General features: G+C 52.0%; 13 protein-coding genes across 13 annotated transcripts; 6 read left to right on the forward strand and 7 right to left on the reverse strand.

The window, feature by feature from the left end:
• Window positions 1–492: 492 nt before the first annotated feature.
• COCCADRAFT_34633 (uncharacterized protein) lies at window positions 493–2,382 on the reverse strand (the record flags this gene model as incomplete). The annotated part of the gene is made up of 8 exons (XM_007711585.1): window positions 493–1,031; window positions 1,079–1,353; window positions 1,404–1,720; window positions 1,771–1,932; window positions 1,979–2,014; window positions 2,068–2,087; window positions 2,141–2,225; window positions 2,284–2,382. 8 exons carry the CDS (start codon window positions 2,380–2,382, stop codon window positions 493–495), a joined length of 1,533 nt encoding a protein of 510 aa, XP_007709775.1.
• Window positions 2,383–5,536: 3,154 nt separating this feature from the next.
• COCCADRAFT_89645 (uncharacterized protein) lies at window positions 5,537–7,445 on the forward strand (the record flags this gene model as incomplete). Its single annotated transcript, XM_007711602.1, has 2 exons — window positions 5,537–6,889; window positions 6,942–7,445. 2 exons carry the CDS (start codon window positions 5,537–5,539, stop codon window positions 7,443–7,445), a joined length of 1,857 nt encoding a protein of 618 aa, XP_007709792.1.
• Window positions 7,446–7,566: 121 nt separating this feature from the next.
• On the reverse strand, window positions 7,567–7,800 carry COCCADRAFT_89505 (uncharacterized protein; the record flags this gene model as incomplete). Its single annotated transcript, XM_007711603.1, has 1 exon — window positions 7,567–7,800. One exon carries the CDS (start codon window positions 7,798–7,800, stop codon window positions 7,567–7,569), a length of 234 nt encoding a protein of 77 aa, XP_007709793.1.
• A 1,040-nt stretch (window positions 7,801–8,840) lies between these two features.
• On the reverse strand, window positions 8,841–10,634 carry COCCADRAFT_89493 (uncharacterized protein; the record flags this gene model as incomplete). The annotated part of the gene is made up of 4 exons (XM_007711604.1): window positions 8,841–9,537; window positions 9,603–10,183; window positions 10,245–10,376; window positions 10,455–10,634. 4 exons carry the CDS (start codon window positions 10,632–10,634, stop codon window positions 8,841–8,843), a joined length of 1,590 nt encoding a protein of 529 aa, XP_007709794.1.
• A 197-nt stretch (window positions 10,635–10,831) lies between these two features.
• COCCADRAFT_34636 (uncharacterized protein) lies at window positions 10,832–11,086 on the forward strand (the record flags this gene model as incomplete). Its single annotated transcript, XM_007711586.1, has 1 exon — window positions 10,832–11,086. One exon carries the CDS (start codon window positions 10,832–10,834, stop codon window positions 11,084–11,086), a length of 255 nt encoding a protein of 84 aa, XP_007709776.1.
• Window positions 11,087–11,907: 821 nt separating this feature from the next.
• Window positions 11,908–12,920, forward strand: COCCADRAFT_89491 (uncharacterized protein; the record flags this gene model as incomplete). Its single annotated transcript, XM_007711605.1, has 2 exons — window positions 11,908–12,088; window positions 12,157–12,920. The coding sequence occupies 2 exons, from the start codon at window positions 11,908–11,910 to the stop codon at window positions 12,918–12,920; spliced, it is 945 nt and encodes a 314-aa protein (XP_007709795.1).
• A 914-nt stretch (window positions 12,921–13,834) lies between these two features.
• COCCADRAFT_24204 (uncharacterized protein) lies at window positions 13,835–14,468 on the reverse strand (the record flags this gene model as incomplete). The annotated part of the gene is made up of 2 exons (XM_007711576.1): window positions 13,835–14,142; window positions 14,195–14,468. The coding sequence occupies 2 exons, from the start codon at window positions 14,466–14,468 to the stop codon at window positions 13,835–13,837; spliced, it is 582 nt and encodes a 193-aa protein (XP_007709766.1).
• Window positions 14,469–14,701: 233 nt separating this feature from the next.
• COCCADRAFT_89602 (uncharacterized protein) lies at window positions 14,702–16,192 on the forward strand (the record flags this gene model as incomplete). Its single annotated transcript, XM_007711606.1, has 1 exon — window positions 14,702–16,192. One exon carries the CDS (start codon window positions 14,702–14,704, stop codon window positions 16,190–16,192), a length of 1,491 nt encoding a protein of 496 aa, XP_007709796.1.
• A 258-nt stretch (window positions 16,193–16,450) lies between these two features.
• COCCADRAFT_89468 (uncharacterized protein) lies at window positions 16,451–17,938 on the reverse strand (the record flags this gene model as incomplete). The annotated part of the gene is made up of 1 exon (XM_007711607.1): window positions 16,451–17,938. The coding sequence occupies one exon, from the start codon at window positions 17,936–17,938 to the stop codon at window positions 16,451–16,453; it is 1,488 nt and encodes a 495-aa protein (XP_007709797.1).
• Window positions 17,939–18,594: 656 nt separating this feature from the next.
• COCCADRAFT_2936 (uncharacterized protein) lies at window positions 18,595–19,916 on the reverse strand (the record flags this gene model as incomplete). The annotated part of the gene is made up of 3 exons (XM_007711561.1): window positions 18,595–19,482; window positions 19,533–19,722; window positions 19,771–19,916. 3 exons carry the CDS (start codon window positions 19,914–19,916, stop codon window positions 18,595–18,597), a joined length of 1,224 nt encoding a protein of 407 aa, XP_007709751.1.
• A 965-nt stretch (window positions 19,917–20,881) lies between these two features.
• On the forward strand, window positions 20,882–21,985 carry COCCADRAFT_89629 (glycosyltransferase family 34 protein; the record flags this gene model as incomplete). The annotated part of the gene is made up of 3 exons (XM_007711608.1): window positions 20,882–21,221; window positions 21,284–21,725; window positions 21,784–21,985. The coding sequence occupies 3 exons, from the start codon at window positions 20,882–20,884 to the stop codon at window positions 21,983–21,985; spliced, it is 984 nt and encodes a 327-aa protein (XP_007709798.1).
• A 448-nt stretch (window positions 21,986–22,433) lies between these two features.
• Window positions 22,434–24,683, reverse strand: COCCADRAFT_24209 (uncharacterized protein; the record flags this gene model as incomplete). The annotated part of the gene is made up of 1 exon (XM_007711577.1): window positions 22,434–24,683. One exon carries the CDS (start codon window positions 24,681–24,683, stop codon window positions 22,434–22,436), a length of 2,250 nt encoding a protein of 749 aa, XP_007709767.1.
• Window positions 24,684–25,093: 410 nt separating this feature from the next.
• COCCADRAFT_89620 (uncharacterized protein) lies at window positions 25,094–26,603 on the forward strand (the record flags this gene model as incomplete). Its single annotated transcript, XM_007711609.1, has 4 exons — window positions 25,094–25,204; window positions 25,329–25,389; window positions 25,447–26,450; window positions 26,502–26,603. 4 exons carry the CDS (start codon window positions 25,094–25,096, stop codon window positions 26,601–26,603), a joined length of 1,278 nt encoding a protein of 425 aa, XP_007709799.1.
• Between the last annotated feature and the right edge of the window lie 1,336 nt (window positions 26,604–27,939).

The raw sequence follows: 27,939 nt of genomic DNA on the forward strand, positions 1-27,939 counted from the left end.
GCATACATATTACGATTTTGTAGAACAATTAACATGATGGCTTCAAAAACCATCGCATGCTTCTAGTCCATTTGATGTCTATTGTACAGAGAACAAGGATGCCATTCAACAAGATCCGCATACGAGTCACTGAGAACATGAATATATAAATATGAAAGACAAACACCGTTTCTACTCTAAATATGAGGACTATAATTTAATGAGGATAGTTATACCGAAAAGGTGTCAATGGCGTTGAAGTCTGCGTCATCACCAAGAAGAGTGACCCATCACACATTGCATTCTTTGTCAAGAACTTGGCCTCTCATACTGAAGCACCACAATACATCACACATAGCATTGTTTGTCAAGAATTCATTCTTTCATACTGAAGCACGACAATCAACTCAGATTCAATACGCTCATGTATTTAATGTAGTATCTCACAACCGCTTGGGCGCTTAGCAAACTAGACCATCGTTGGACGACTCAAAAACACACTATACTACGCGCTTAAACATCGATTAAGTTCTCGCCCTGCTGTCCTTCACCAGAGTTGTCCTTAGTGTCCTTGTTGCTCTTCTTCTTGTCGCCATCAGCGCCGCCGCGACTCCTCTGGTAGTACTGATCAAGAACCTTGGCTGGGATACGGTTGAGAAGTTCCTTGGGGTAAATGCGGAGTAGCGACCATGCTAGATCGAGAGACTCGTGAATGGAACGAGATTCGTAAGCACCCTGAGCAATGAAGGAACGCTCAAACTTCTCGAGGAACTCGAGGGACAGCTTGTCTTCGGAAGACAAGGCTTCCTCTCCGACGACTGCCTTCATGGCTGCGGCGTCACGGCCAATGGCGTACTTTGCGTAAAGCTGGTTGGAAACATCACCGTGGTCTTTCCGTGTGCGGCCCTCACCAATGGCGGACTTCATAAGACGAGAAAGCGATGGGAGGACGTTGATGGGAGGGTAGATACCCTTGTTGTCGAGTTGACGATCAATGAAGATCTGACCCTCGGTAATGTAACCAGTCAAGTCAGGAATGGGATGTGTGATGTCTGTTATGGTCAGTACGCAGCCGTGCTCATGATCTTGCAATACATACCGTCGTTAGGCATGGTCAGAATGGGAATCTGAGTGATTGATCCGTTGCGGCCTTCGACACGTCCTGCGCGCTCGTAGATGGTGGACAAATCAGTGTACATGTAACCGGGGTAACCACGTCGACCGGGGACTTCTTCTCTGGCAGCCGAAACTTCACGCAGCGCATCGCAGTAGGAAGACAAATCGGTAAGAATGACCAATACGTGCTTCTCGAGCTGATAGGCGTAGTATTCGGCGGTCGTAAGAGCGAGACGAGGAGTAATGATACGCTCAATACTATGTTCGGTTAGCTAAAAGTAGGGGTTGCAAGAATGTCGGGCGCTTACGTAGGGTCGTTTGCCAAGTTGAGGAACAATGTGACACGCTCCATACTGCCGTTCTCCTCGAAGTCGCGAGTGAAGAAGCGACTCGTTTCCAAGTTCACACCCATGGCACCGAAGACAATGGAGAAGTTGTCGTCGTGGTCGTCGTGTACGCCCTTGGTGGGCTTTCCGACCAGGCCAGCTTGTCTACAAATCTGCGCAGCGATTTCGTTGTGGGGAAGACCGGAGGAGGAGAAGATGGGAATCTTCTGGCCACGAGCGATAGAGTTCATTGTGTCAATGGCCGAGATACCAGTAGAGATCATCTCTTCGGGGTACACCTGGAACACGGTCAGTCGCAAAATGTAGCAAATACGGACTGGATACATACTCGAGAGTATGGGTTGATGGGACTACCGTTAATGTCGAGGTAGTCCTCAGCCAGGACCTTGGGGCCCTTGTCAATGGGCTTTCCTGAACCATCGAAAATACGACCCAGCATGTCCTCGGACACACCGAGCTTCAGACTGTGTCCAGTGAACTCGACTTTGGTCTGCGACAGTCAGCTATCATTCTCTGTGGGAGGCGGGTATAATGACCTTCTGAACGTCGATGCCGGATGTACCCTCGAAGACCTGTGTCGCAGTCAGAAAATGTTGTCGCGCGGCTTCAGCTTTTCAAAGTTTACCTGAACGACGGCGCGATTACCTGCAGCTTGGATCAGCATCATACCTACAGGGTCGATATCTGGGGTAGCTTACCTCGAGCTTCGAGGACTTGGCCAGAGCGCTCGGTGCCATCAGGCAGCGTCAAAGATACAATCTCGTTGTATCGGGGGAATTTGACCTGTCCGCCACATGCATAAGCTTCTTTTCATGCGTCGCTATGCTTCCGAGCAACATACATTGTCGAGAATGACGAGTGGACCGTTTACGCCGCCGATGGTGTTGTATCGTATTCTAGGCGTCACCGAAATCATGCGGGGGTCCACGACTTCAGGCATGATGGCGGTGGTGAGCGGTTCGTTGGAGATGTAGTATCGCTCGGGATTGATTCGAGGGCCGCGGTCGGTCTGTAGCCTCGGAGATCGTTTGGGTGACGAAGTTGAAGGTCAAGCCGTCGAAGTGGGTTGGAAGCTCTGACCAGGGTGCTCTAGCGTTATGCGACAGATGACGCCGGGGGGGGGGCTGTTAGCGCTTGGCACTTCACAATGGTTGCAGATACATACATGCCGAAGCATGCCATGGTGCTTTTACTCTGGCTTCAGTAGTGTTTACGGTGAAATAATTTGTAATATCCGCGGACATGCATCCAGCTCGACAGACATGGGCTAGTACAGGCTCACGCTCAAAAAACAAAGTCCTAGTGAGCTAGCTGGGTAGCTGCAACTGCGATCGAGGTCACATGAGATGGGAATGCAATGCCCACAGTCACAAGCCTGGGTTTAGCGTCTAGTATAGCCAGTGCCTGCCACCGGACGCGACAAGGAGCTGTTGATAGCCGACGTCACGTCATCAGATGGACGTGTACACAACTCTGAACTTGCACTACAACAACAAATATGATTGCTACATATCTATCTACGTTCCGAGCCAGCCAGCATCCGTCACATCAAGCAATATTCTTCAAGAACTAATGCATAAAGTCTGTTGATTCTTGTCAGTCGTTGCGCAAAAAAGTTTGAACAAGTACGGGACAGGATGGGTTGAAGGATCAGACATCCAAGGAAGGTATTCGCGCTCATTGTCCATCGGTTGTAGGTTCAATTGATGGCTAGCGTGGAAACTGCGAATGTGGAAATGTTTCATCATGAAGGGGGCGGGTGAAAGGCGTGCAAAAAAAGGGCTAACTGACCTTTTGAGAACTGCAACGCGACCAGACACGCGACAGAGCAGTGCCGCATTGTGTATGTGTACATTATTCCCATTAGGCGTTGCGCTGACCGCAAGGGCGCCATGTCGCACCAAGCGTCTGGTGTATGAGGGTGGATGCTGGCCAGTCAGCACCGAGGGCCGGCATGCGTCGGGATAATCATGGCGAACTCTAAACTGGAGCAATGTTAGCAATCGGGCAAGGAGAGAAAGCTAGATTGATCGATGAGATTGGGGAAGGTCAGACGACAGTACTGGCAAGTAGCAGGCGCCCTGCGAAGGCACCCGGACAGCTCCGCTTTCTTCAAGGTCGAATCGGTATGGAAAAGAAGTTGCTGAGGCTATAATCACTCCAGAAAAAGCAAGGAAAAAGGAGATAACTTACATTATGCACAGAGCCTGGCTCCGGGGGCTGGTGATATTGCACGTCGCAGCCCGGAGCCAGTGGTTATGCGCATACGCGTGCACGCCATACGCTGCGCAGCGCCGTGCTGGAGAGCAGGGCGAGAGTTGTGGGCGAGAAAAGACTGAGGTCGCGAGGGAAGAAAAGTGCGACGCCCAACTAGCGTGCCAAGATTTGCAAGGTCACGTGATGCACTGGATGCAGTAAGCGGGAGAATTAGCAAGCGTCATGAGAGAAGAGGGCGACAGCGAGACAGCGGGCGTGCCGGTGAAGAGGCCATTATCGCGCACACCGGCCTGTATCAGCAGACAACAGGACGCGAACAGCCGTGCGGCGTCGTTTTGATTGTGCCAGCGCCAGTGCGCCCTCTCTCTGCGTCTGAAGCCTGACTGCACTGGCGGCCGGATAGATTGGGTGCCCAGCCACGCAGCTTTTCGCGCGATACCGAAACGGCCCCCTAACCAGCGCTGATCTTCGGCGAGGCCATGCGCCCATCACCTCTCACCACACCAGAACTCCACCACTCGACGCCCGCGTCCCTGGCACCGTCCCTGGCCCTGGATCCGAACATCCAAGTCTACACCAGATGCACCGTCGCATAACACGACGTGCATAGACAGAATCGCCGCCACGCCCATTGCTGCCCTCGTACCGCTTCTCTCTCCCTCTCGTTCCCGCTCCACTGCTGTGCTGGCGGGACGGATGCGACACGATATCACCGAACACGACACCGCGCCAGCTCTGGCAGCATACATCAACGCCGCCGCCCCTCCCTCGTGAGTATCGCGCTACACTCTTGCGCGACAGTACTTGCTCCTCTCGCCCTGTCGCCTGCATTTCCGCCTAGGACCGACCACCGCCCGAGCGGCCTCCATCGCGCCCATCGCGACTTCGGCGCGGACACCTCGTCACCCTGCTACATCTCGGCACCGTGTCTTCCATTCGCACTCCCCTGAGACCATTGCACTGCCACTCATCGCCTCTGACCCATCACGCCCTACGACACCTTTGACGCGACCCCCAGAGCACGTATGACCCAGGACCAGTAGCGTTGCTTTGCCCATCTTGCTATCCACCCTCTCATTCTATCTATACTCTGCCATCCTGTATTCCGAGCTTCTCACTGCGCGTATCCCATATTCCTAGGCCCTATTCCGCGACTGCGAGGCCGCGGCCCACATTAAAAACATACCAAGATGATGACCACGAGCTACCCACACAATGGTGGCATGCACCCACAGGGCATGCCTCATGCGCACCCAGGTATGGGAGGCCCAGGCCCAAACCCTGGACAACCTGGAATGCCGCCCGGTATGCAACACGTCTCAGGTCCCAATGGTCCTGTTAGCCAGGCAGGGCCTATGATGGGCGGCATGCAGCCCGGTGGCATGGGTGGGCCAAATGCCCATGCTCTCTCACACTTGCAGCCCCAGCAAGCCCACATGTTTCCTCAGCAGCAGCAACAGCAACAGCAGCAGCATCAAATGAGTAAATATCCCCCGCCCACTACATTCCACATTGAAGTTTGGCTGACAAGAACCGCAGTGAATCCTGCACTCATGCAACAGCAAAGGACTGCCCAGCAAGCGTTCATGCATCGCCAGCAGCAGCAACAAGCAGCAATGCTTGCTCATCAACAAGGTAACATGGGTATGGGTTTCCAAAATCCCATGGCAAACATGAACCCAGCCCAAGCACAGCAGTTGCAGGCGATGCGCAACGGACAGCTAGGCCAGGGTCCTTTTGTTAATCTTCCGCCACACCTGCTCCAGCAGCAGCAGCAAATGGGACAGCCTGGAGGGCCACAACACCAGGCTGCCATGGCACAAGCCCATCAACAAGCTCAGCAGCACCAGCAGATGCAGCAGCAACAGGCCATCGCCATGCAACATGCTCAATCACAATCGAGCAACCACAGTCAGGGAGGAAACCAAGGGCCTCAGCAGACTTCGCAGCCCCAGCAAGGCCCTCTTCGACCCCCTTCAGCGATAGGAAGCCACCAAGGGCAGTCTTCGCCGGCTCCCCAACCCACGCCTCAGCAGCAACCACAGCCACCACCGCAGCAACAGCAACAGCAACAACTCCAACAGCAGCAACATCAGCAACAGCAACAGCAAGTCCAGCAGCAACAGCAGCAAGCTCAGCAAGCTCAACAACAAGCCCAGCAACAGCAGCAGGCTCAGCAGCAAGCTCAGCAACAGGCCCAGCAGCAACAACAACAGCAACAGCAGGCTCAGCAGCAAGCTCAACAGCAACAGGCTCAGCAGGCTCAACAACAGGCTCAGCAGCAGGCTCAGCAGCAACAGCAAGCCCAGCAACAAGCTCAGCAACAACAGCAACAGCAACAGCAACAACAAACACAACAGCAGCAACCACAGCCGGCTCAACAACAACAGCCGCAGTCCGGTCCAGCAGCGCAGCAGCAGACTCCCGCTCCCACTCAACCGCCTAATCTGCCCCAGCAAGCGACTCTACAAGTACGGAATCCAGCGATGATGCAACAAGCTCAGGCACAGGCTCAAGTAAATGCACAGCAAAATCACGCTCGTAGCATGGCATTGATGCAACAGAACAAGCAAGCTCTTGGCCAGGGTACGCTAAAGCTGTTGAACTTTACGGATCAAATAGGAAGGTTCGACGTGGCACCTGAGGATAACAAGAAGAACAACAACGTGGAAAGATGGCAAGCCTTTGTGGACAAGTTCTTCATGGAAACTGGATCCTTCATTCACGTGGTCTGCTCGTCAAGTACAGAGAGAACCAAGCAGTTTGAGATTGTATACGCTGCGCTACCGCGGTACTTCTATACTCTCTTCAATACCGACGTCACAAACCTGCAGATCACCTTGGATGGAGCCAACGAGAAAGTTGGGCCTAACGAGGTTAAGGTCACTTGTGATCGAGCCAAGTTAATTTACACGTACAAAAGCTCATGTCAGGTCGTTTATCACGGCAAGCTGACTGCCTTTTGGTCTGGGTCAGACAAGATGGAATGGTTAATGTTCGATGGCACCGGCCATGAACAATTCCTGCCGCTCAACGCTCTAAGACAGATGTTCGTGCAGCCATCGCCTAATCAAATGAACCCGACCCAATCTCCAAGGATGAAGAACAAGAAACAAGCACTACAACGAGCCGGACAAGAACCACCAGAACCGTATCTGCCGCTCAACAAGCTGATTAGTGCCGGTGCTACAGACTATGGCTTACCACACGGCTTGCAGAATTATCTCGAGGTAAGACTACGCATCGCATTGTTTCCATTGAAATTGACACTGACAAGACCAGATCTACGAGCCTATGAATCACATGACTAGCTTGATGGCACACTATCTCGAGAACCCTCACATGAAACCAAGCGAAGCCCTCGAGTCCTGGAACGCAACCATGTCCAACAACCAAATGCTGCAAGGCCCACAGGGCCCAAACCAAGGACAGCAGTCTGGCCAAGGTATGCAGCCTAACATGCCACCAGGAGCACGACCCTCGGGACCTGGCCAACCCGGCCAAATGTTCATGTCGCCTGCGATGCAGAACTCATTGCTTCCTAACGGATCGAGTGGGTCGCCTCATTTCAACCATACGCCATCGCCCCATTCGCAGCCTATGATGAAGCAGCAAAGCACCAGCTCGCACACAATGAGCGTCAATACATCGCCCAACATGAACAACAAGCGGCGGCGAAGTACAGCAAAGATGGAAATGGATGATGGCGGAGAAATGAATGGCGCAGCAAAAGTCAAGCAAAGCCCAAGAGTCGGAGGCAACAAGAGGATGAAGGCAGGCAACTAATCACTTAGCCTTGTTCTTCTTCTCTTTTTTGGGAATCCTCCCTCTCCCCCCTGTTGGTCTTCCATTTGGTGTATTTGCATTGGTCTTGTTCGCGACGCCTTCTCAAGGCTTCCGCTACGTTTCATCGCATCCCCTCTACCTCTTGTATAGCGCGGCGTTGCCCCTCCCACACTTTTTTTTTGCTTCTCAAAGCAAGTCCTTCAATGGCGTTAGATCTCTCTCCCCATTTATTACCCCATTTTCCAACTCTTTTTCTTGGGCGGAATTCGCGTTGTTTGGTTTGGTAGTGTTGCCGTTCTTGTCTGTCTTTTGCGCAAATCTTTTTTCTTCTCTCTCTCTCTCTCTCACGTCTCATCTTTGTGGCGTATGGGGCATCTTTGTCGTTTTTTTGTGTGTGTGTGTGTGTTTGTGCTTCTATTCACATAACCCACTCTAACTGTTATTGCTGTTTGTCTGTTTGTTTTGGATTTTTTTGCGCGCTGTTTTATTTTGCTCAGATATTTCCACCTGGGTCACATAATCTGTTCTTTGTACTATATGGGCGATGGCAGCGGCGAAGGAAGAGAGAGAAAGAGAGAGAGAGAAAAGATGCAGCATAGCCATAGTAGCGCTCGGGGGAGGAGGTGAGGACAGGACAAAACCCTTGTCTTTTTTTTCGTCGCCAAATTTTGGGAAAGAAAGAAAGATGCGAGTCGACATGACTTAAACGGCTGTCGGGAGTGCAAACATGCACGTATGTAGAGGGTTGAAGAAGGGATGTGCAAGTTAACTTTTTTTGATATGGAATTCAAGACGTTATGACTTCTTTTTTCAAAATTGCGCGTTTTCCATGCTTACTATCCTTCATGCTCTTTTTTTTTTTGCCCGTTGTTCGTGATGAAACTGGATTTTTGCCTAAATAAGGAATACGCTCAGTTAGATTATCAGATTGATATTAGGAGAAAAAAAAAGTAGTTTAAGCAAGCATATATAATACTTCTATTTCATTGTAAAATCTACTAAGACAGTTGTTGTGGTGAATGTATTATAAGGACAGAACCGAAACATTTTTGGGGGGGCGCCATAACAGGCGGTACTCTTACTCATAAGTCAGATAGAGAGTTAGAGAGACAAATTATAAACGGATAGATGAGGGGTAATAGGTATGAAAAGATATTGGGGTAATAAACAAAAGACTCGATGTACAAATGTATGTACAAGTACACGAACGAGTCCCATACGGCCGTCTCACCATTTTGTACATGTTGTTTTCCTGTTGTGGAAAAAAGGAGCATGCAATCTAAATTCCAACAGAAACGTATTTCTTTCTTTTTGTGTCGATGTCGTGGTAGCAGTTGGGGAAGCCGGCTCGGTCAGCGTGGGGCTCGTATGTTTGTGGTTGAGTGTGATAGGCAATCACATTCTCTGAGAGTAGGTATATGCTGGCTTTGGAGTCGGAGCCCAGAATTCTGGGACGATGTCCGTTGATGTAGGTTGTGGGCGCAGAGGGTTCTGATTCGATGAAGGATTCGGCAAAGGTGGACGCGGTAAGCGAGCAGCTGATTGAGCGAAGAATTGTTCTAGTGTCTCTCCCTGTTTGAGCGCTTCGAGTTGGCGTTGCTGGAACTCTTCGAGGACGGCTGTTTTGACAGGCTTGGGATCATGGTAGGTGTACGTCATTTCGCCCTTGGCACCAGGGAGACCAGGGGCCTTGTATGTAGCAATGCCGTGTTCGTACTTCTCATAGGTCGATACAAGCCGTTTTCCGCCGCCTCCAGGAAGATCAATTACAAAGGCTGGCATCATGAAGCCCGAAAGAGTTCCCCGTATTTGTTTGTCTAAGTCAATAATCTCGTGGAGGGGGGTACGAAGATCTTCAATGCCTTGTACCATGTCGCATTGATATACATAGTATGGCTGAATGTTGATGTCGGCCAGCGACTTGATGAGATCGGAAAGTGCCGTGAAGGTGTTATTGACCCCTTTCAATAAGACTGACTGATTGCGGACAATCACACCGTGTTTGAATAGCTTGTTTGCGGCGAGCCTCGTTATCCAAGTGATTTCATTTGCATGGTTGATATGAGTGTGCAGGCACACTTGCTTTCCCATTCTGTAAGTTTGGAGAATTGAGTTAGCCAATAACGCATCTGTTAACTTGGGTATGTAGCATCTTACTCTCGGCCTTTGTTGGATACAGCAATGAGACTGTCAGTCCAGGGGTCCGAATCATCGAGAATACGACCAGGCGCAACGGCTAGTCCTTTCGAGGCAAAGCGAACGCGCTTGATGTGAGGAATGTCCAGCAGCCTGTCACCAATCTCTCTGACGTGGTCTGGTTGCAAGAAGTAAGAGTCTCCACCTGAAACAACAATGTCTTGGAGAGATTCATCGTTAGCAATGTGCTCGAATACAACTTCCCATCGCTTCCGGCTAGGTTTCTGTGGCTTTTTCGATACCGTATCAGTATTGCTGCCAACTGCGTACGATCTGGTGCAAAAGCGACAGTAGACAGGGCATATTGATGTGGCTAAAAACAAAGCTCGTCCAGGATAACGATGTACCAGACCAGGAACAGGACTGTCTTGCTCCTCGTGCAACGAGTCCAACTCGAGATACTTATGGTCTGGGATGATACCACTTCTGAGAGGAAGGAACTGTCTCCGGATTGGGTCGTCCAAAGGATTGTTCCAATCAACCAACGAGAGGACATGAGGTGTTAAGCGGATGGACATTGGTACCAACTTGATGGCAGCAATCTAGCATGATATTAGTATTGGTGGATAATTCAAGACAACGGGGGAAAGGATTATTGCCTACAGCATCCTCGATAAAGTTGCTTTTTGTTCGGATCCTTTTCAATTGCTCGTTCTCGGTAGAGCCTAGTCTTTCCGGCAGAACCTCGTAAAGGAATTTATAAAGTTTGTGTTTGTCTGAGACAGTATTTCGCAGCTACAGGAAAGGAATTAGCTACTCAAGAAGATACATGTGGCATAACTGGAGACTGATAAGATGATACAAACAACATACCTGCCATCGATATGACACAAATTCATCGTTGGAAACATCTTTCCAAGACGGAATGTGGCTCCAGTAGGAATTGTTGTTGCTCAAACTCGACTGGGCTCGATATTGCTGCGACCATGACACTAAGCGAAAGCTGTGTAGGCGTAGGGATTGGGTCTTGGACTTGATGCTTGGGGCGAACATGTTTGCATGTATCAAGAGAAGAAGACGAGATCTGGGATAGAAACTTCATGTGTGAAGGTGGGATGGAAGCAAGAGTAAAAATGACGATACATAAATAGAAGTACTTGCTTTTTGTTTGTGCGGAAAAGCTACCTGTCGAATCTGTGACATGCCGTGTAACGACGCCTTAGGCACGGAGTGTTGCTCGCGCAATGGTAATGTGGATACAACGAATACACGTCCTTGCAGCTTGGATGGTTGCAGCCGGGTTACCGGACCCAGTGTGGATCTACGGAGAATGCCAGATGTTCTCCAAGCACGCAGGCACATTGTGGAGCGCCACCAATCTCCTGTCGACGATGTCATGGAAGAATACGTTAGGGCTGCCTTCGATCAAACAGTATTTGTGTGTCCTTTTTACAAGCCCTGCAGGAGGGCTTGGGGCGCAATCTAGAAGACTTGGTGGCATGTGATAGGGCTAGAGCCGATAACAAGTAAACATAGTTATTGCAACATCAGGGGCCGAAGGAGCAATGTGGAGCTGAATGTAGAGAAAGGAACACAGAACCAGCATGCGAAGGATCGTGGGGCAGTACCAACCGGCTTCGCTCCCGTGCGACCGCGCCGCTAGAAGCGCTGGGTTAAGGAGCTGATGACGGGCACTGGTGGATGGAGGTAGGAAATAATTATGATGTGGCTGCGATGATCAAGGCCCCAAGAGAGCTGGCGAATCCAGCTCTAGGCTCTTTAGTAGCTGCAACAAAAGCCTAACATGCACACCAAGGTAGCCAGGATAATCTGCCGTGGCCCAAAAGCCTGAGCGTCGGGTCCAACTATTCCCGGAAGAAGAAGAAGACCCAGGTAGCGTTGGGGTGGCACTGCGTGCAACCATCCCTGAGGGGGTTATGACGATGATGAGTGATACAAAAATGCTAAGGACGAAAGGAGCGGCTCAAGATGACGCGGTGAGATGGGATAGATATTAGTATGACGGCCCGTACCGCGTGTGCTACGGAGCGATAGAACAGTCATGTCGTAAGTGTACAGGCGGCCTGGCGGTTAGGTAAGAAGAAGACGGCTGGCACTTGGCGGGGAAGGGGGAGGGGCTTGGGGCGAGGTGAAAGGAGGGACGAGGTGCATACACGCTAGCGAGCGGCGCCAAGGCCATGACCTCAGCCCCTCGCACTACCCACTGCGACCACAATACACGACCGCATCCTGTTGCCAACACTGCCAGCACAGTCAGGATATCGTTGTGAGTTTCCTCTCTCCTCGCCCGCCACCCAACTTGCACATGGCCGACTCGCCTGCCTCCGCAACGGGCGCCCTGCCTGGCGAGTCGCCCGCCCAGACAAAGGCCAGACTACGCAGAGAGCGTCTTGCAGCAAAGAGCGGCGCTTCTCGTCTGCAGCAGATCACGGCACTGCAGGGCGGCCCGCCCAGGGACATCAGTGAGCTTGAGAAGGATGTTCCGGGTGCGTACAGTCTCGTCGTTCGGAAAACTCCCCCGAGCCTATAAAACAAACGGCTAACCGCATACCAGTCAAGCCTGCCGCAATCCCTTTCCCTCAGCGCACACCCTCCGGGTCTGGAACGGCGACTCCGGACCCAGATGAGGTAGACATATCACAACATCATTACACGCCCATATCTCGTCCCCGACTCCCCTCGCCCTTTGCCTCCGAAACCAACCCGACAGGCCCTTTTGGCCCAGGGCAGGCCTCGGACCCAGCCCAGGACCCCATGATGGCAATGCTCCAGCAGATGATGGGCGCGGGTGCGGGTGGTATGCCTAGCATGCCCGGCGGTCCTGGTCAGGCAGGTGCACCACCGGGCCTTGCCAATATGCTTTCGGCCATGCAAGGTGGTGGTGCTGTTCCTGAGCCCTCGCCCGATCAATCTTCAGCCTGGATCTGGCGCCTGGTTCACTCCGTCTTCTCCCTAGGACTCGCTGTTTACATAGTGTTACAGACACCGTTTACCGGATCCAAGTTCTTACGCAACAATGTGCCCGACGATGACTGGACCACCCAGTCTTCGCCAGCCGACAATTTTGCGCACTTTTTCTATCTCTTCGCTACTTTCGAGGTTATCTTACAGTCTTCACGCTATTTCATAGAAAAAGGCCAGTTGCAAGGAGGTGGCATGCTCAGCACGGTCGCAGGTATCTTGCCCGAGCCGTATGCAGGATATATTCGGACGGTTGGCAGGTACAGCGTCATATATAGCACCGTTGTGAGCGACGCCATGGTGGTGGTATTCGTCTTGGGCGCCACGAGTTGGTGGAAAGGTGCTGCTGTTGCATGACCTTGTACGACTTTGATGCAAATAGAGTAATTGTATGACGACTATCTCCAACGCCTGGTTCCTATTTTGATGCAGCGCAACTTTTGGTCCTACTCTATGAATAAAAAGCAGCCAATACAACGTCACGGGGTCGGGGAAGGTTGCCATGTGACACATCAGTGTCCACGTGAGGGTACTTTTCTGACTCGGTTATCTTTGGCTGCGTCTCATCGGTTTGTGTACTGCCATCACCAAGGTACACATGTTGCGTATGCAAGTCATAGCTCGTTGCACATAGTACGAGATGCTATGTGTATTGCCTCCATACAAGTTTCTCATTCTTTGACACAACACTAACTCAATGCCTATCGTTCCTGGTACACCATACGTCTTCTACTACACCAATCCATTACCAATAGGCGAACGCCCCTATATCAGAAGATGCATTAGAGGAGTGCGGAAACCCGTCTAGTATCCGCACATGGCAAATGGCATTTGTTGAGCAGCTGTGATCCACCTTATGGCTACCGACAGATTTACTTAAATAGCACACGTCACTCAAGAGCCAGCGCATATCGCGTCCTTGCCAACACTCCCATAGGCGACGAAAATCACGCTGCTAGACCCACATCTGCTTCACCTTGCTTCCGTGTAATCTTTGCAGGGAATAATCTTTTCCTCTTCTTTTGGATGTTCGCGGAATCACTGTCGCAACTGCAATGGTGCTTCAGATGCAATTCCTGCGATTTGGATATGTTTGTAAAGAATACCATTAGCTCCGCACATGGCCAATGGTTTTTTCTGAAATCCTTTGCTTGAGCTCTTGTCGCCATATATGCATACGAGGCATCGCTGAGACATGGCGCGTCGCCATTTTCTCCCGGTCCACTTTAAGGCCCCAAAATTGTGTTGCATAGCTTTCGAAGCCAGTACTCTTACAGCAGCTTGAGATGCCCGGTGACCTGATCTATGACACTCTTTGGCGCAGGTCCAATGCCTAGTACAGTCGCACTTCCGCTTGCAATCTGTGTCCGCCCAGCGTCATGGATAATGTGTGCTACCAGACCAAGACTCAGTGCTTGCGCCTGCAACAGTTCTAGCTCTTCTTCACTCTTGACCTGCAACGCGACCTTGGCTTGTCCTAGTCGCTCCCAACGCTTGAGTATATTGGAGTCTGGTGAGGTTCGGAGAAAGTGCTTGTAGCAAGCCAGTGTCGCATGCCCGCACTGCGCACCGATTTTGCCTGTATCAAAGGTCAGGCGATATGTCCTACTAGTAGTGGAGAATAGCAGTACCCTTTGTCATGCCGAGATCTGTTCGCACTACTAGGACCATTTTGCATTCTTCCTGGCCTGGAAAGTCGGCTGGTGTACTGTCGTCCTCGTCATCGCTCGATTCGTCTTCCGAGTCGTCCGCCTTTTCTTTCTTCGATTTTACTGGCTGTGAAATAGGACTTCCGCCAAAGAAGCCGAGAGATTTTGCCTGCCCGAGCATATAGCCAGTGACGCCAGCGAGTATGGCACATGCAGCTGCGATGTTGGCTGTGGACGGTTGAGAAAATTCTGACATGTTTGCTATATTTGCCTGACAGAACAGAAGCGCGAGATTCGTATATACAGCTGTGCCTAATGAGCTGTTATGTGTCCGCTGTGTCGTCCCAGTGGTTTGCTCCGCCCGTGATTGTACATGGGATGAAAGTGAAGTTGGGGGTCCGTGCTGTGGGCTTCTCGAATTTGCGGACCACCGAGCCCATCAACTATTCATCACAACGGGCACTTCGCATGCTCCCCGTCACACCTATCATGCATGCCCGGTGTCAATTGCTCTCCGGACGTATTCCGGCCGCAGGAGCTGTTGGCCGCTCTGCTCAGCAGTCGCAGCGAACGTATGCAACCACTGCGCCCGCGCCCGCATCCGCAGTGAAGAACCCTCTCCAACGGCGACGCGGCGGTGATCTCGGCTCCCACCTTCCCAAAAATGTCATTCCCAAAGATGCATACATTCCGGCATACCCATATGGCGAGCACAGGCTGTTCAAGCAAGCAAACAAGGGTCTTTATGGCGAGCAAATGATACGGTTCGGCAACAATGTCTCTAAGGATACCGAGACCAAGACTCGGCGGAAATGGCAGCCAAACGTCCTGTCCAAGAGTCTGTACTCAGTTGCATTAAAGAAGAGGATAAAATTGCGCATCACAGCCAAGGTGCTCAAGACAATGGACCGTGAGGGTGGACTGGACGAGTACCTACTCAAGGACAATGTGGCACGCATCAAAGAGCTTGGGCCAATGGGTTGGGCACTCCGCTGGACGCTCATGCAGAAGCCAGAGGTTATTGAGCGATTGCGAGCCGATGCTGCGGCTCTGGGACTTGACCAAGCCACCATCGACAAGCAATGGCCAACTCCTCAGATGATGGCTGCACGCAAAGCAGCTGAAGGCACACCTGGACTTGAAAGCGAAGAGTTTCTGGAGAGTGAAGAGCAACAAATGTGGGCACCAGAAGAAGCTGACGCGCCTGAGAGTCCCTCACTTGAGACTGAGCTACTTGAAAAGTATGAGAAGGGAACCGCAGCCTTTGCTGCCAACGAATACTTTAAAGCCGTCAAGGCTGCACAGCGGTACTTGACCCGAGGCCTCGTAGACAGCGAGGAGGAGGGCCTCAAACTAGCCTTTATCCGAGCAAAAGAGCGCAAAGAAGCAGCTTTTCTCCTCAAACAAAAAACCTACAGGAGATACAAAGAGGCCGGCTTCACCGTCGAGGACTTGCAGGAAATCCGGAACCGCTTCAACCTGCCCAATATCAAAGACCACACCGCCATGAAGATTGCCTACAACCAGAGGAAGCGAAAAGAGATTGAAGAGGCTGGCAGTGTAGAGGCTTGGAAAGCAGCTGCTCGGCCCGACAAGCAAGCTGCCGAAGCCACATATGTTGCTCGTGTACAAGCAGCTGGTGGCGAGGCAGCTTTCCGGGCCGCGCAAAAAGCAGAATACGCAAACGTAATTGCAGAGGCTGAAACCGCTTCCACCAATCAAACCCTGGATGCAGAAAGGCGGAGATACCTTGAGAGGGCAATCCACAAGGCAGACTTGGCCATCAAGGCAAAGGCTGCGGGTGGTCAGGACGATTATGTGGAGTCCATGTTGGAGGATCGCCGCAGGAAAGCGTCTGCTTCTGATAGTCTGCAGGGTATTTATGAGGGATCTGTGCAAGAGAAGACTGCGCGTGGCGATGCTTGGGCTGCGCTTGTTAATTCTAGCAACAAGCCTGCGTCAAGTCAGCCACATGCCTAAGCGGGGGTTGTACGATTTATATGCCGGCCTTGTAGAAATACCGTATGTACACAACGTAACTTGAGCAATATCGATCGCACGGTACCTCTTCATCAGCTGCATGCTTGCCTCTTGAATCTCTAATGTGATAGGGAGAAGACTTCCAGCCTTTTTCTTATTGATGCTACTCGAAGACATGTATCTTTGATATATCTCTAAGTCCTTTAATCCCCCCCTCTCTCTCTACACAGATTATGTATTTGATATAAAAGAACCAAACTATAACCCCCTCGCCAACCTCGCCGCCTTCTTCAACCCCGTCCCCGGCCTGATATCCCCAACCCACATACTCTCCGCATCCCCATCGATCCCCTTTCTCGCCCTCTCAAACGCCTCCTCGATCCTGCCCCTCAACCCGTCTTCCTCATCAACCCCACTTTCATTCCCCCAAAGCTCCAGCGCGCGCTCCATATCTCCACATGCGAAGATGTTCTCGCCCAACGCCATGTGCACGGTACCGAGTACATACCACGTCTGCGCCTTTTCGCGCTCGGTGAAGAAAGTAGGCTTGTTGTTTGGTATGAGTTCGATAGGTAGAGAATGGAACCAGGGGTTTGATGCTGGCGAGGGGGAGTCGGTAACCAGACTTAGGGCTTTGGAGACTGATGTCTCAGCAAGGAGTAAATCCCTTGCTGCTTTTTTGATTTCGGGTGTCGGGTTGGAAGTGTGCATCCAGTGTTTTGTGGATGTGAGACTACGCAGGGGGATGGAGAGGGAAATGCCCAATCCGAGTTCTGTGCGCCAGCGGAGTCGCTGGATAGATTTGCTGAAGGATTCGTCTTGTGAGTGGAGGATTTCGGGGTGGGTTAGGTAGCCATATGTTAGGGCTACGATGACTGCGTTTGCGTACTCGTTTGCGAGGGTGTAGTCTTCTTTTTCGCGCGCAGAGTCGGAGAGATCTGCTAGCTCGGTTACGCGGGCGAGATAGGATTCGGCTGTGAAGCTCTTTTCTGTCATCATGCTTTGCAGTCCTTCTGCGTATCTCGGTAGGAGGTTCTTGCTGTCGACGGTAACGCCGCCAAAGTTGGAGAGCAGCCTGAATGGCTCGAGCAAGTCGCCTTGGAGTCGTGAAATGGGGAATTCGTATGTATTCATGACGGTCAAGAAAAGTGTGTGCATGGGCGCCCAACTTGCCGTTGCGCGACTTGCTTGATCGAAAAAGTTGATCAGACGAGGTAGATACTGTGCTGGAAACATGACGCTTGCACGTTTCTGCGCAGAGTTCTTCTCCACCAGCACTACCTCGAGGGCATGCTGAGTTGCCTTTTCGACAGCGTCTGGTAGAGCAGTGGAAAACAGTAGACCAGAGTCTTCCAGCAAAGTCTTTGCGTGCCGTGCATCTGCCGTGTATACATCTAGTTTTACCCACAGATTCTTCTCGTAAAAGTAGCGCAGTGCGTCTTTACTAAACGCTTTGTTGACGTAGAAGAGACCGCTATTGATTGGGAAGGGCTTCCGCGAGGCCGAGAATTTAAGCACACCGTCGCCTATCTTGTGTGTGTATGATACATTTGGCTCGCCCAGGTTGACCATCTCAGTGTCTAAACAGTATCTGTAGATGTTGTTGCGGATAGAGGGCGGAAGGTCCATCAGACCCAATGGTCGCTTGCGCGTCGACTGCTCAAGAGAAGCGGCTTTCATTTTCGTCTCAAGACTGTTTGCTGTTGCGTCCATGGAGTCGCGTTTTGCGGTTGCTGGGCTGGCCATGGTGGTAAATTTATGTTCTTCTGAGCGCGACAGATGTAATGTTAGCGAATGAATTGTAGAAATAGATTGAGAATACTGAAATCAAAATCAATGGGAATCTTCTGGTTTAATACCCAGATAATAAGCTTACCGAATGCTTCCGGCTCTGATGCTTCACTAGGATGATGTTCCAACGTCAGTCGTCTGTTTTAGCGCGTGTTCCTGTCAAGATCCAGTCGCCCACGATCCAAATAACCACGTTCTTTGAGGATTCTTATCGAAGCCAAAGATGCAATCGACAAACAGAAAAAATAACGTCTCTTCCCATTTCCACAACATGAAGCTCTATTGCGGGGTTTTATAGCTACAACTGAGCTGCAGAGGGGGGTTCCCAGTCAAGGTGCGGGGAAGCATGGGTACTTGTGGGGAAGTCCCAATAGGCATGCGTGCGGATCCGAAGAGTTTCCGGCTTGTCATACGCTTTCAGACTGTGCGCATATAAGACTTTTCAAGTGTATCGAATCCTAGTCAGCTGTTGGTGTTCATGCACATTGCTGAGTGCGGGGAAGCTCTAATCCCCTCCAATCGGTGTTCACGTCACCTCCGTGGCGGCCTGAGAGCCTCAATCATTCATTGTCATTCACATTTCATCATTCCTATCTTACTATTACAATGATTTACTCAGCAAAAGCTGTAAATGCCTTCAGCTGCTTGGTGGCGTTAAACTCCAGGTCCACGCCGGGGCCGATAAAGAAAATATAACCATCGCTCAGCTTGTACTCCTTGCCATTGCCCTTCATAGTACCTTCGCCTTCGGTTACGATCATGACGCTGGGTCCACCGAGTGACCCAATCGTCTCGGAATCGCCGGCACTCATTGTTGTTGCCAACATGTTGAACTCGCTAAGAGGAGGCGCATACATCTGCGTCTTGCCGTTTTTGCTTCTGTCGAAGGCTTGTGGCGGCAGGATGGCTTCTTTTGCGTTGTGTGGTGAGAATGTGAGAACTGAGCAGAACATGTCGACGTTGTCACGATCAGCACGGGGACAGAAACCAGTGTTGAGGACGTTGTTTGATCGAGCCATGCACTCGATAATGTCGCCAGACAGGTAGGCGTGAATGCCATCGGCGGGAATATATATACTTTCGCCAGCCTTAAGCTTCAAGTAGTTCATAGTGACGAGAGCAACGAGCGTTCCGTTGTCAGACTTGTCGTACTGTTCTGCCAGACGAGGAATCATCTCAGGAATGTAGCTGGAAACGCCAAATTCCTCTTTTGGTATCTTCATTAGAGCATCGTTGGTTTTGCGGACGGTATCCTCAGAAGCCGTGAGCATTGCCTTGACGATATGCTTCAACTGCTCGTCGTCAAATGTTGGCTTTGTGACCTCAGGCATGAAGCCCTGGAGCGGTGGGAGTTTCATCAAAAGTGCAAGCTCTCCAAGAGGCTTGAACCCACAGAAAGCCTCAAAGTCGCCCAGAGCCAGGGCAATCTCTGGTTTGTGGTTTGGGTCTGTGAACTGGCTTGGGTTCTTTGCGTGTAGTTTTGAAGCCAGCTCTTTGTTCTGAAGCATTGTTAGAAAAGGGGTATGGTTCTTCTTGTGAAAGCACATACTGGGTGTAGCTGTAGAGGTAGAGCTTTTGCTATTGACAGGACTTTTGGCAGGTATGGCAGCTTGGTATGATTGAACTTGTCAACGACAGCCTTTCCAATAAGCTCATCGGGGTGCTTGTCAATGACATCCTGAAGGTCCTCTCCAGTCTCTAAAACATATGAAGGTAACTCGGGATATGTGCCCATCCACCTGCTGATGTTAGAAGCTATTAGAGAAAAGCTCAGTCTGCACAATTACATTTCAGCGTAGCTGGTATTCTCATCAATCTTGAAGCTTGTGCCTGGTGTCTTTGCGCACAATGTCGCGGCGAGCGACTTGGAGCCTTGTTTTCCCCATGGGTACTGGTTGCAGTCACACCTCAACTGAATCACCTTTTCGACCATAGTTGTGTATGGAAACGGATTAGAGTAAGTAAAGAGAGAGTAGAGGGTACAATCAACGAATTGAAAGCAGATTGGTGTGAACAAGCCCGCGACCCTTCATTCTTTTCGAATGGTTTTATTTCTTTACTGTGACAGGTACTCGACGTCATAGCGGGTAACACAAAGTCGCTGCAAAGATTCAGGCGGTAATCAGCGAGCAATCGTCACAAAGCTTGGCAAAAATACCGAGACTTCCGTCTGAATTGTGGACTTTGCCGTCCGTTGGTGAGATTCCCATGGTCGGAGATCTCGACTCGTACCCAGTCCGGCCAAATCTCGTGATGACTCGGACGGCGTGCCAGGTGGGTATGGGCAACTCCTTTTACTAGCGGCGCCGTCGCTGGACAGGGGATGTGGATGTTTTGCTATATTTGAACTACTCGTATAGCGACAGGCCATGTCTTTGATTGCCTGTAGGTGAAAAAGTACCCTTGATGTGGTGACAGGGAGTAATCAGATGAAGAACAAGGTGGACAAGTCGCACAAGGTGCAAGTGTGGCGTCAATCAGCAGGATGCGCAGCGATAAGAACATCGACGTCTTCTATATATGTATGCGCATAGCTCGAAAGATGTCGGTCCTCAACGAAGAAAAAAGTGAGGGCCCGTTATGCCTCCATCTCGAACATGACCAGGGACAATCTGCGGGCGCTAGGGCAAGGTCCCTCCTGCCAAGGCCAATCGCAGCGCATGCCCATGTCGTCGCGTGGACTTTGGGTAGTCCGTCTCTCTCAGCGCCCGTTGAATCTGCACCTCTCTTGCATGCATTGGGGCCACTCTTAACCTCGAGACACTCCAGCAATGTTCCTGTAGCGATTGCGCCTCTTAACGACTTCCAGACCGCCACCCGACATCGCTCGTATTGTTCCACCCACGCCAACTGCAACATCTCCTCTACCCACGGAGACTCTCCACGATGCATTTCGCCATGCCGCCACGAAAGACGTCGCGACCGCCGCCATACGTTGCAAGAAACCAGAGCGGAATTGCGATACCGCCAGCTCTCAAAAATTTGCTTCGGAGCAAACTAGGACGTCTAATCGCTGGTGGCATACTGGGCTTTTTCGTGCTCATCTGGATGCTGAGTGGAAGTAGTGGTTCTACCACAAGAGGCACAAAGGTGGGAGGCTGGGGTCCGGCAAACATACCCAAGCCCAAGATAGGAAGTGGTCCGCCTGTGGTCGTGGTCACAGTTGTGGATCCCAAGATGGATCCTACATGGACAGCAAAGGTCAAGAGGAATAGGGAGGAATACGCCAAAAAACATGGTATGCCTCACCACAGCCAACGGATTACCGCGACAGTTGGGCAAATGCTGACATGTATTTAGGCTATCTTACCTTCTTCCCAACCAGCGACAAATATCCTATCGGCAACTCCCCACCCACCTGGGCTCGCGTGCCTGCAATCCGCCATGCCATGACGCTCCACCCGACCTCCATGTTCATGTGGTATCTTGACCACACTGCCCTGATCATGAACATGGACACGCCCATCCACACTTCGCTCCTTACGCCCGCCAAACTCGAGTCATACATGATCACCAACGCCCCCGTTGTTCCCCCCGAAAGCGTCATCAAGACATTCGGCAACCTAAAGGGCGACCGGATAGATTTTGTCATCACCCAAGACAAAGACGGCCTGGCGCCGAGCAGTTTTGTTGTCCGAAATGGAGAATGGGCAAAGTTCTTCCTAGACACCTGGTTTGACCCCATCTACCGAAGTTACAACTTTCAAAAGGCCGAGTACCACGCGCTCGAGCATATCGTGCAGTAAGTACCCAGTGGCAATCATGAACATTAGATCCAGTAAGCTGATCTCACAAAACAGATGGCACGGTACGATCCTCGCCAAACTCGCAATGGTGCCCCAGAACCTCCTCAATTCCTACGCTCTCGGCCCCGCAAACGAACGCAACGGCCGCTTTCAAGAAGGTGATCTCGTTGCCGTCTTCCCCGGCTGCGACAAGAACGGTCGAGACTGCGCCGTGGAGCAGCAGGCCTACTGGACTAAGCTGGATGCCGCGGCCTAGACACACACACACACAAGCCCTCGGGCAGGGGTTTTCTCTCTCTCTTTGACGCTAGAGCCAGGACAATACAAGGGTACCGTGATAGAGGCGAGGATAGTGAATACCCAGGGGGGACGGGGTTGAGGGAGGATGGGATAGACTGGCGTTCAAGGCGTTGGTATCGCATCGCATCACGAGCCATGGTATGCAAACCTGCCATGGAGGGGTTGGAGTAGGGGGAGGACAGACCCATATAATTGACCGATTTTCGGATTCACCATGTAACGGGAGTTTTTTTTATATTTTATTTTAAATGTTAGAAATCCATGGCCTTTGTTGCTCCGTGTCGTGGCAAGACGTGAGATTATCGAACTGATACGTTATTTTTTGTTATTATGTCTATCTGCATAACCTGAAATCGATGACTGGGAAAAAAAATATGTATTGGTACATGGAGTGAAGGAACTACTTAATCCGCACCCTTTGGCTTTCTCTGTCGCTTAACACTAACCATGCTCCGTCTCGGCCGCTGTTTCCTCTCTCTACTAGAAATCTGCTTTGGCCCACTAACAGTACTAGCACACATAGGCCGTCGTTGTCCCACAAACTTGCCCAGCGGGGAGAAAACCTCGACCTCGGGATAATCCTCTTCCCACTGGTCCATCAGCTCCCTCTTCTTGTCTTCGTAGAATTCTTCTTCAAGGACTTCTTCGGGATCTCTACCCTCACGTTCTGCACGCGCAATGGCGTCGAATTTGCGCTGTTTACGGTCGGCTTCGGCCTGGAGTTGGGCTTGGCGGTCGAGTCGGGCTTGATTTGGATCTTTCTTGATCATACCTGGGGGTGACCAGCCCTGGGGCCTGCGCATCTGCGCTGAGACCTCGACCCAGCCGACGCCCTCGATGAGGATGTCTGTGCCCCAGATTCTGAAGGGGAGGTTTTCGGGCTTCATTTTGCCCGCGACGGGCGAGGTGACGGGGCCAGCGATTTTCTTGGTTACATCCCATTTGAGTTGAAATTTGCCTGCAGAGTGCATTTTGGAACCGACATTTGGGGCAAGAATAGGTGGTGTTTGGAGTTGGCGTTCGGAAGTTTGGGCCTGATATTCTTCTGCCTTTTCGGTGCGAGTGACGTGTGGGTGAATAGGCACAAAGGGGTATACGAGGAAGACAAGGTCCTGGGTTACGGGAGTGATTCGAATCAGACCTCCACCGAGTATCAGAGATTGACCGGGTTTGAGGGTGTAGCGTTCCGAGTTGATACGGCTCTTCATTACAAGGTCGTCATGTGCTGAAGGCTGGACAAAAGTCTCTAGCCCGGGAGTTGTGCGCGCAAGACCCGGAAGGTCAATGAGTTCACCTCTATTCTGCCCAAAGGGTATGCGAATCGGAGATGCAGTCGTGCCAGGCAGCGAAGAAGCAATCGGTAGAACGGGATAGGGTGTGAAAGGTTGGGGCGGGGGAAGGAGCGCATCCGGATCTTCAACATCTTCTTCTTCCGGCGTCTCTTCAAGTTCTTCTGGAGGTTGGTGAAGGTGTTCCTGTGGCTTGTTTTTCAGGCGCTCCGTCTCAGCATCCTCTTCGGCGAGTTGCCGTTGGACCTGTACAAGCTCATCTAGTGTCTTTGCGTTGCTAAGCATTGCTTCTCGTTCTGCTGCGCTCCGAATCTTGCGCACATCCTGATAGTCCGCCCCCCTTCCTTTAGGAAAGACAGCCTCGAAGAGATTTGATTTTCCCACGTTGACCTTGCCGACCATCCAGCCTGCGCCTCCGCGATCCCATATGTCTTCTTTGACCTGCTTGGTCCACCATCCTCGCTTCGCACTGACGAGGCGTACATTGCCTAGACGCGCATTCGCATTTTGACGACCGAGGGCATCGCGGAGCACATCTCGAACATATGGCATCAACGCATCGACTTGCTCCTTCTTTGGCGCTAGGAGATCGGCTCTTGTGATGATGAAGCTGACCTCTGCAATACGGTCATTGGCGACCCAGCCCTTGTGTTTGGCTCGCCTGTTTTGTGTACGCAGTTTGGGGATGCGCAAGGAGGACTGGAGGTTTGGGACAATAGAGAGGGGGAAGTCGGCAGCGTCGACGACATGGTAGATGTGGTTGCGTCGGTGCGGTGATTCAGCAATGGTCTGTTGTATGGCATCGACGGTCGGATGGTGGATGGGCGACCCTAGGCGATGGTGAAGGAGGCTGTGGCATCGGTCGCACACTGGTGTTGGTGGTGGGTCATTGTCGTCGGGGACTTGATTTCCCTCTTTGGCAATGCCCAACTCTCCAAGCAACTGGGGATCGACGTTGCTGAGTGCCTTTTCATACACATGGTCTTCTTGTGTCGCCGTATCTTTTGGTGTATTTGGGACTGGATTGAGATATGCGCGTACTGCCTTCCTGTCTATGTTATAATACCCCGCTTCATTTTGTTCGTAAATCTGAGCGGGCGCACCACATCCCGGGCACGCTCGAGGCAGTGATCTTGAAACTGGTGGATTCTGTGGGGATGTATCATGGTTTTCGGTGGGAGGCACAGCAGCGCGGACCTGGTCCTTTATTGGTCTTGACGTTGAAAAGTTTGTCGACGACCTGGCTCGGGAGGGACCGCGGCGAGTGGTGGTTATGGGGGCTCTAAGTAGGGCAGGACAGAGGAACAGTGGTATTGAGGCTTCATGGTTCAGCAGTGTCCCGGCCTGGGTGAGAGCGCGTCGCATGCTGGGGAGGAACAGGAGACGGGTGTAGCAATTGTGGCTACATGATGTGCATCTTACTACTGTGGTTGCACACTACGTAGGCGGCTCTCACGCGACGCGCAGCCGACTGTCCAGGAAAAAAAATTACCATGGGTGACAGCGGAAGGAGCAGGGGTGTACAGCGGACAGATAGCCAATCAGAGACGGGGGTAGTGTGCGAGCCCGAGTCATAGGAACATGACATAGAGATTCCGCGGCGGGCGTGGGAGGCGTGGGAACTATTGCGTTTCTGGGGTATTTTGCTCAGACCACCCACTCTAGCTACCTGCGTACTCTAATACAGTCACAGCTGCTTCCGTTTCATCCGCGAAGCATTGTCTCGTCTTCTCTCTGCTCGCCTCTCCTCTCTCATCTCGTAACCGGTTTCTACTATGCTCGCCTCATCCCGCACGGCGCTGCGCCAGGCGGCGACCAAGCAGCTGTCGCTCAAGTCCAGTGTCCGAGCTGTCTCGGCATGGTCGCAGGTGCCCCAGGGCCCTCCAGTAAGTGGCCAAAAGCAAGCTGCGGCCCAATTGACTCGTGCCAATGCTAATCCACACGTCTAGGATGTATGTACCCTCCCTGTAGGCATGATAGCCGCGCCCCAGCTTACAATGCTCTCTCCAGGCCATTTTGGGTATCACTGAAGCCTTCAAGGCCGACAGCAACCCCAAGAAGATCAACCTCGGTCAGTGAACCAGAATAACATCTCACAACAAAGACGTAACTGACTCTGCATCCCCAGGCGTCGGTGCGTACCGCGATGACAAGGGCAAGCCCTATGTCCTGCCTTCGGTGAGAGAGGCGGAGAAGAAGGTCGTCGATTCCGCGCTGGACAAGGAGTACGCTGGCATCACCGGTGTACCCAACTTCACAAAGGCCGCTCTCAAGCTCGCATATGGTGCCGATTCGAAGCCCCTCAACGAGGACTGCATCGCCGTTACCCAGTCCATTTCAGGTACTGGCGCCCTGCGCATTGGCGGCGCCTTCCTCGAGCGTCACTACCCTGGCCCCAAGACCATCTACATCCCCACCCCGTCATGGGCCAACCACAATGCTGTCTTCAAGGACTCGGGTCTCAAGGTCGAGAAGTACCGTTACTACAACAAGGACACAATTGGCCTCGACTTTGAGGGAATGATTGCCGACATCAAGGCCATGCCCAAGAACAGCATTGTCCTGCTTCACGCCTGCGCACACAACCCCACTGGTGTCGACCCCACCGAGGAGCAGTGGACCAAGATTGCCGATGCTGTCAAGGAGGGTGATCACTTCCCCTTCTTTGACATGGCCTACCAGGGCTTCGCCAGCGGTGACACCTCCAAGGACGCCTTTGCTCTCCGTCACTTCATCAAGGAGGGTCTCCGCCCCGTCCTGGCCCAGTCGTTTGCCAAGAACATGGGTCTGTATGGTGAGCGTGTGGGTGCCTTCTCTGTTGTCTGCGAATCTGCCGAGGAGAAGAAGCGCGTCGACTCACAGATCAAGATCCTTGTCCGCCCATTGTACTCTAACCCCCCAGTTCACGGTGCCCGCATTGCCTCTGAGATTCTGAACGACGCCTCGCTCAACGAGCAATGGCTTGGCGAGGTCAAGGGAATGGCTGACCGCATCATCACCATGCGTGCTCTGCTCAAGGAGAACCTCGAGAAGCTCGGAAGCAAGCATGACTGGAGCCACATTACATCGCAGATTGGTATGTTCGCCTACACTGGTTTGACACCGGAGCAGATGGACAAGCTGGCAAAGGAGGTAAGTTGAAGACCACGTGCCAGGTGATAGTAGACCCAGCTAACGTGACAGCACTCTGTATATGCCACCAAGGACGGCCGCATCTCGGTGGCTGGTATCACTAGCGAGAACGTCGGACGCCTTGCAGAGGCTATTTACAAGGTCAAGGGTTAAGCAAGGTGATGATGGGCTCTTTGGTCGGCTCACGGCTGCCGTGCATGATCCGGCGGCTGCATTGAGCGGCTAGATTATGAAATGTGTACGTATGTATACGAGAAATGACAAGTCTCTTCGATCCTTGGGGGTGTGCTCGTGTCTTGTCTTGTTTTTTTTTGTCTTCTGGGATCGAATCGGCCGATCTGAAGCATCGCACTAGAGGTTGGAATCCTTCATCGAGGATTGTGTGCTTGCTCACTGAAGCCCCCCACAGGCAGCACGTGGTTGGGTATTTGCGGTGAGACGATGAAGGCGGGTGAAGATCCCTTCCGTGTGTGTGAGGAGGCTGTTGTGTGGTAGTAGACAGTCATGGCGCTAGTTAGTTCCCGAAAAGCTTCGACCTACTGCTCGCGTGCAAGAGACAAGCATGCATGGCCGACTTCGCTGCCTGTCTAGGGCGAGTTACTACGGTTATTTGCAAGCCTGCCGGTTCGCAGACATGTTGAGTCATTGTTCGACATGGCATGGAAGAAATGCAGACGGGTCAGGCTTGGTGAGCTTGGTGGTCAACAGAAAAACTGGCCCGGTGCCGCTCAAGGCATGGTTTGGCAAGCATAGTCGCGCCAATCAGACTGCAACAAGGATTTGCTCCACTCGTTTACCCTGCAGCGCTGCAATTGCCAGGGCGTCCGCTGTCGTGCACACCAAACCTCATCGAGGCTGATGCTGGGCGTCTCCATGCCGCCCTCCGCCCGCCATTTGCTTGAGAGGGGACTAGCTGTTGGCAGCGAGACAGCAGCAGCCTATGGCATTTCGGAGAAGGCCGGAAGAGCATGAATCACGCATGACGCAGGTTTGGACGGAAAAACAATGGCCAGGGTCCATGGGGCAGGCCTGTCGTGTGTGGGTTTAGTGCCCGGCCCTATGGCGTCGCTTTGTTTGTTTTTTGAGACGGTGTCTGTGGCTTCTGTAGTGTACGTCCATGGCTGTTAGGTCTAAGAGCAACAAGCCCTGTACGTAGTATACACATAGATACACAGACATGCAAGAGGGCAGTGCCAAACGGCGGCTGGAGGCGGCGTTGGAGTGGTTAGCTCAACCCAGCAAGACCCATTTCAGGGTCTGGCAAAAGCGCATGCGCAATGACGACAGCTTACAATGTGACGTCGTTTGTCGTGAAGCGAAAAAAACCCAACCCTCGTCTGTCTTTATATTCCAATGCTGGCACCCCGCCTCAAGAGTTTCTACCGCGGGGAAAACCCTTTTCGAACCGCTTCCAGGCCCTCTTGGCGCACATTCGACTGCTCTTCTCTTCTCTTCAGTCTTGAGGGCGTATTCAACAGCTCTCCCGACG

This window comes from Bipolaris zeicola (assembly GCF_000523435.1).
Source record: "Bipolaris zeicola 26-R-13 unplaced genomic scaffold scaffold_31, whole genome shotgun sequence".
Lineage (NCBI taxonomy): Eukaryota > Fungi > Ascomycota > Dothideomycetes > Pleosporales > Pleosporaceae > Bipolaris > Bipolaris zeicola.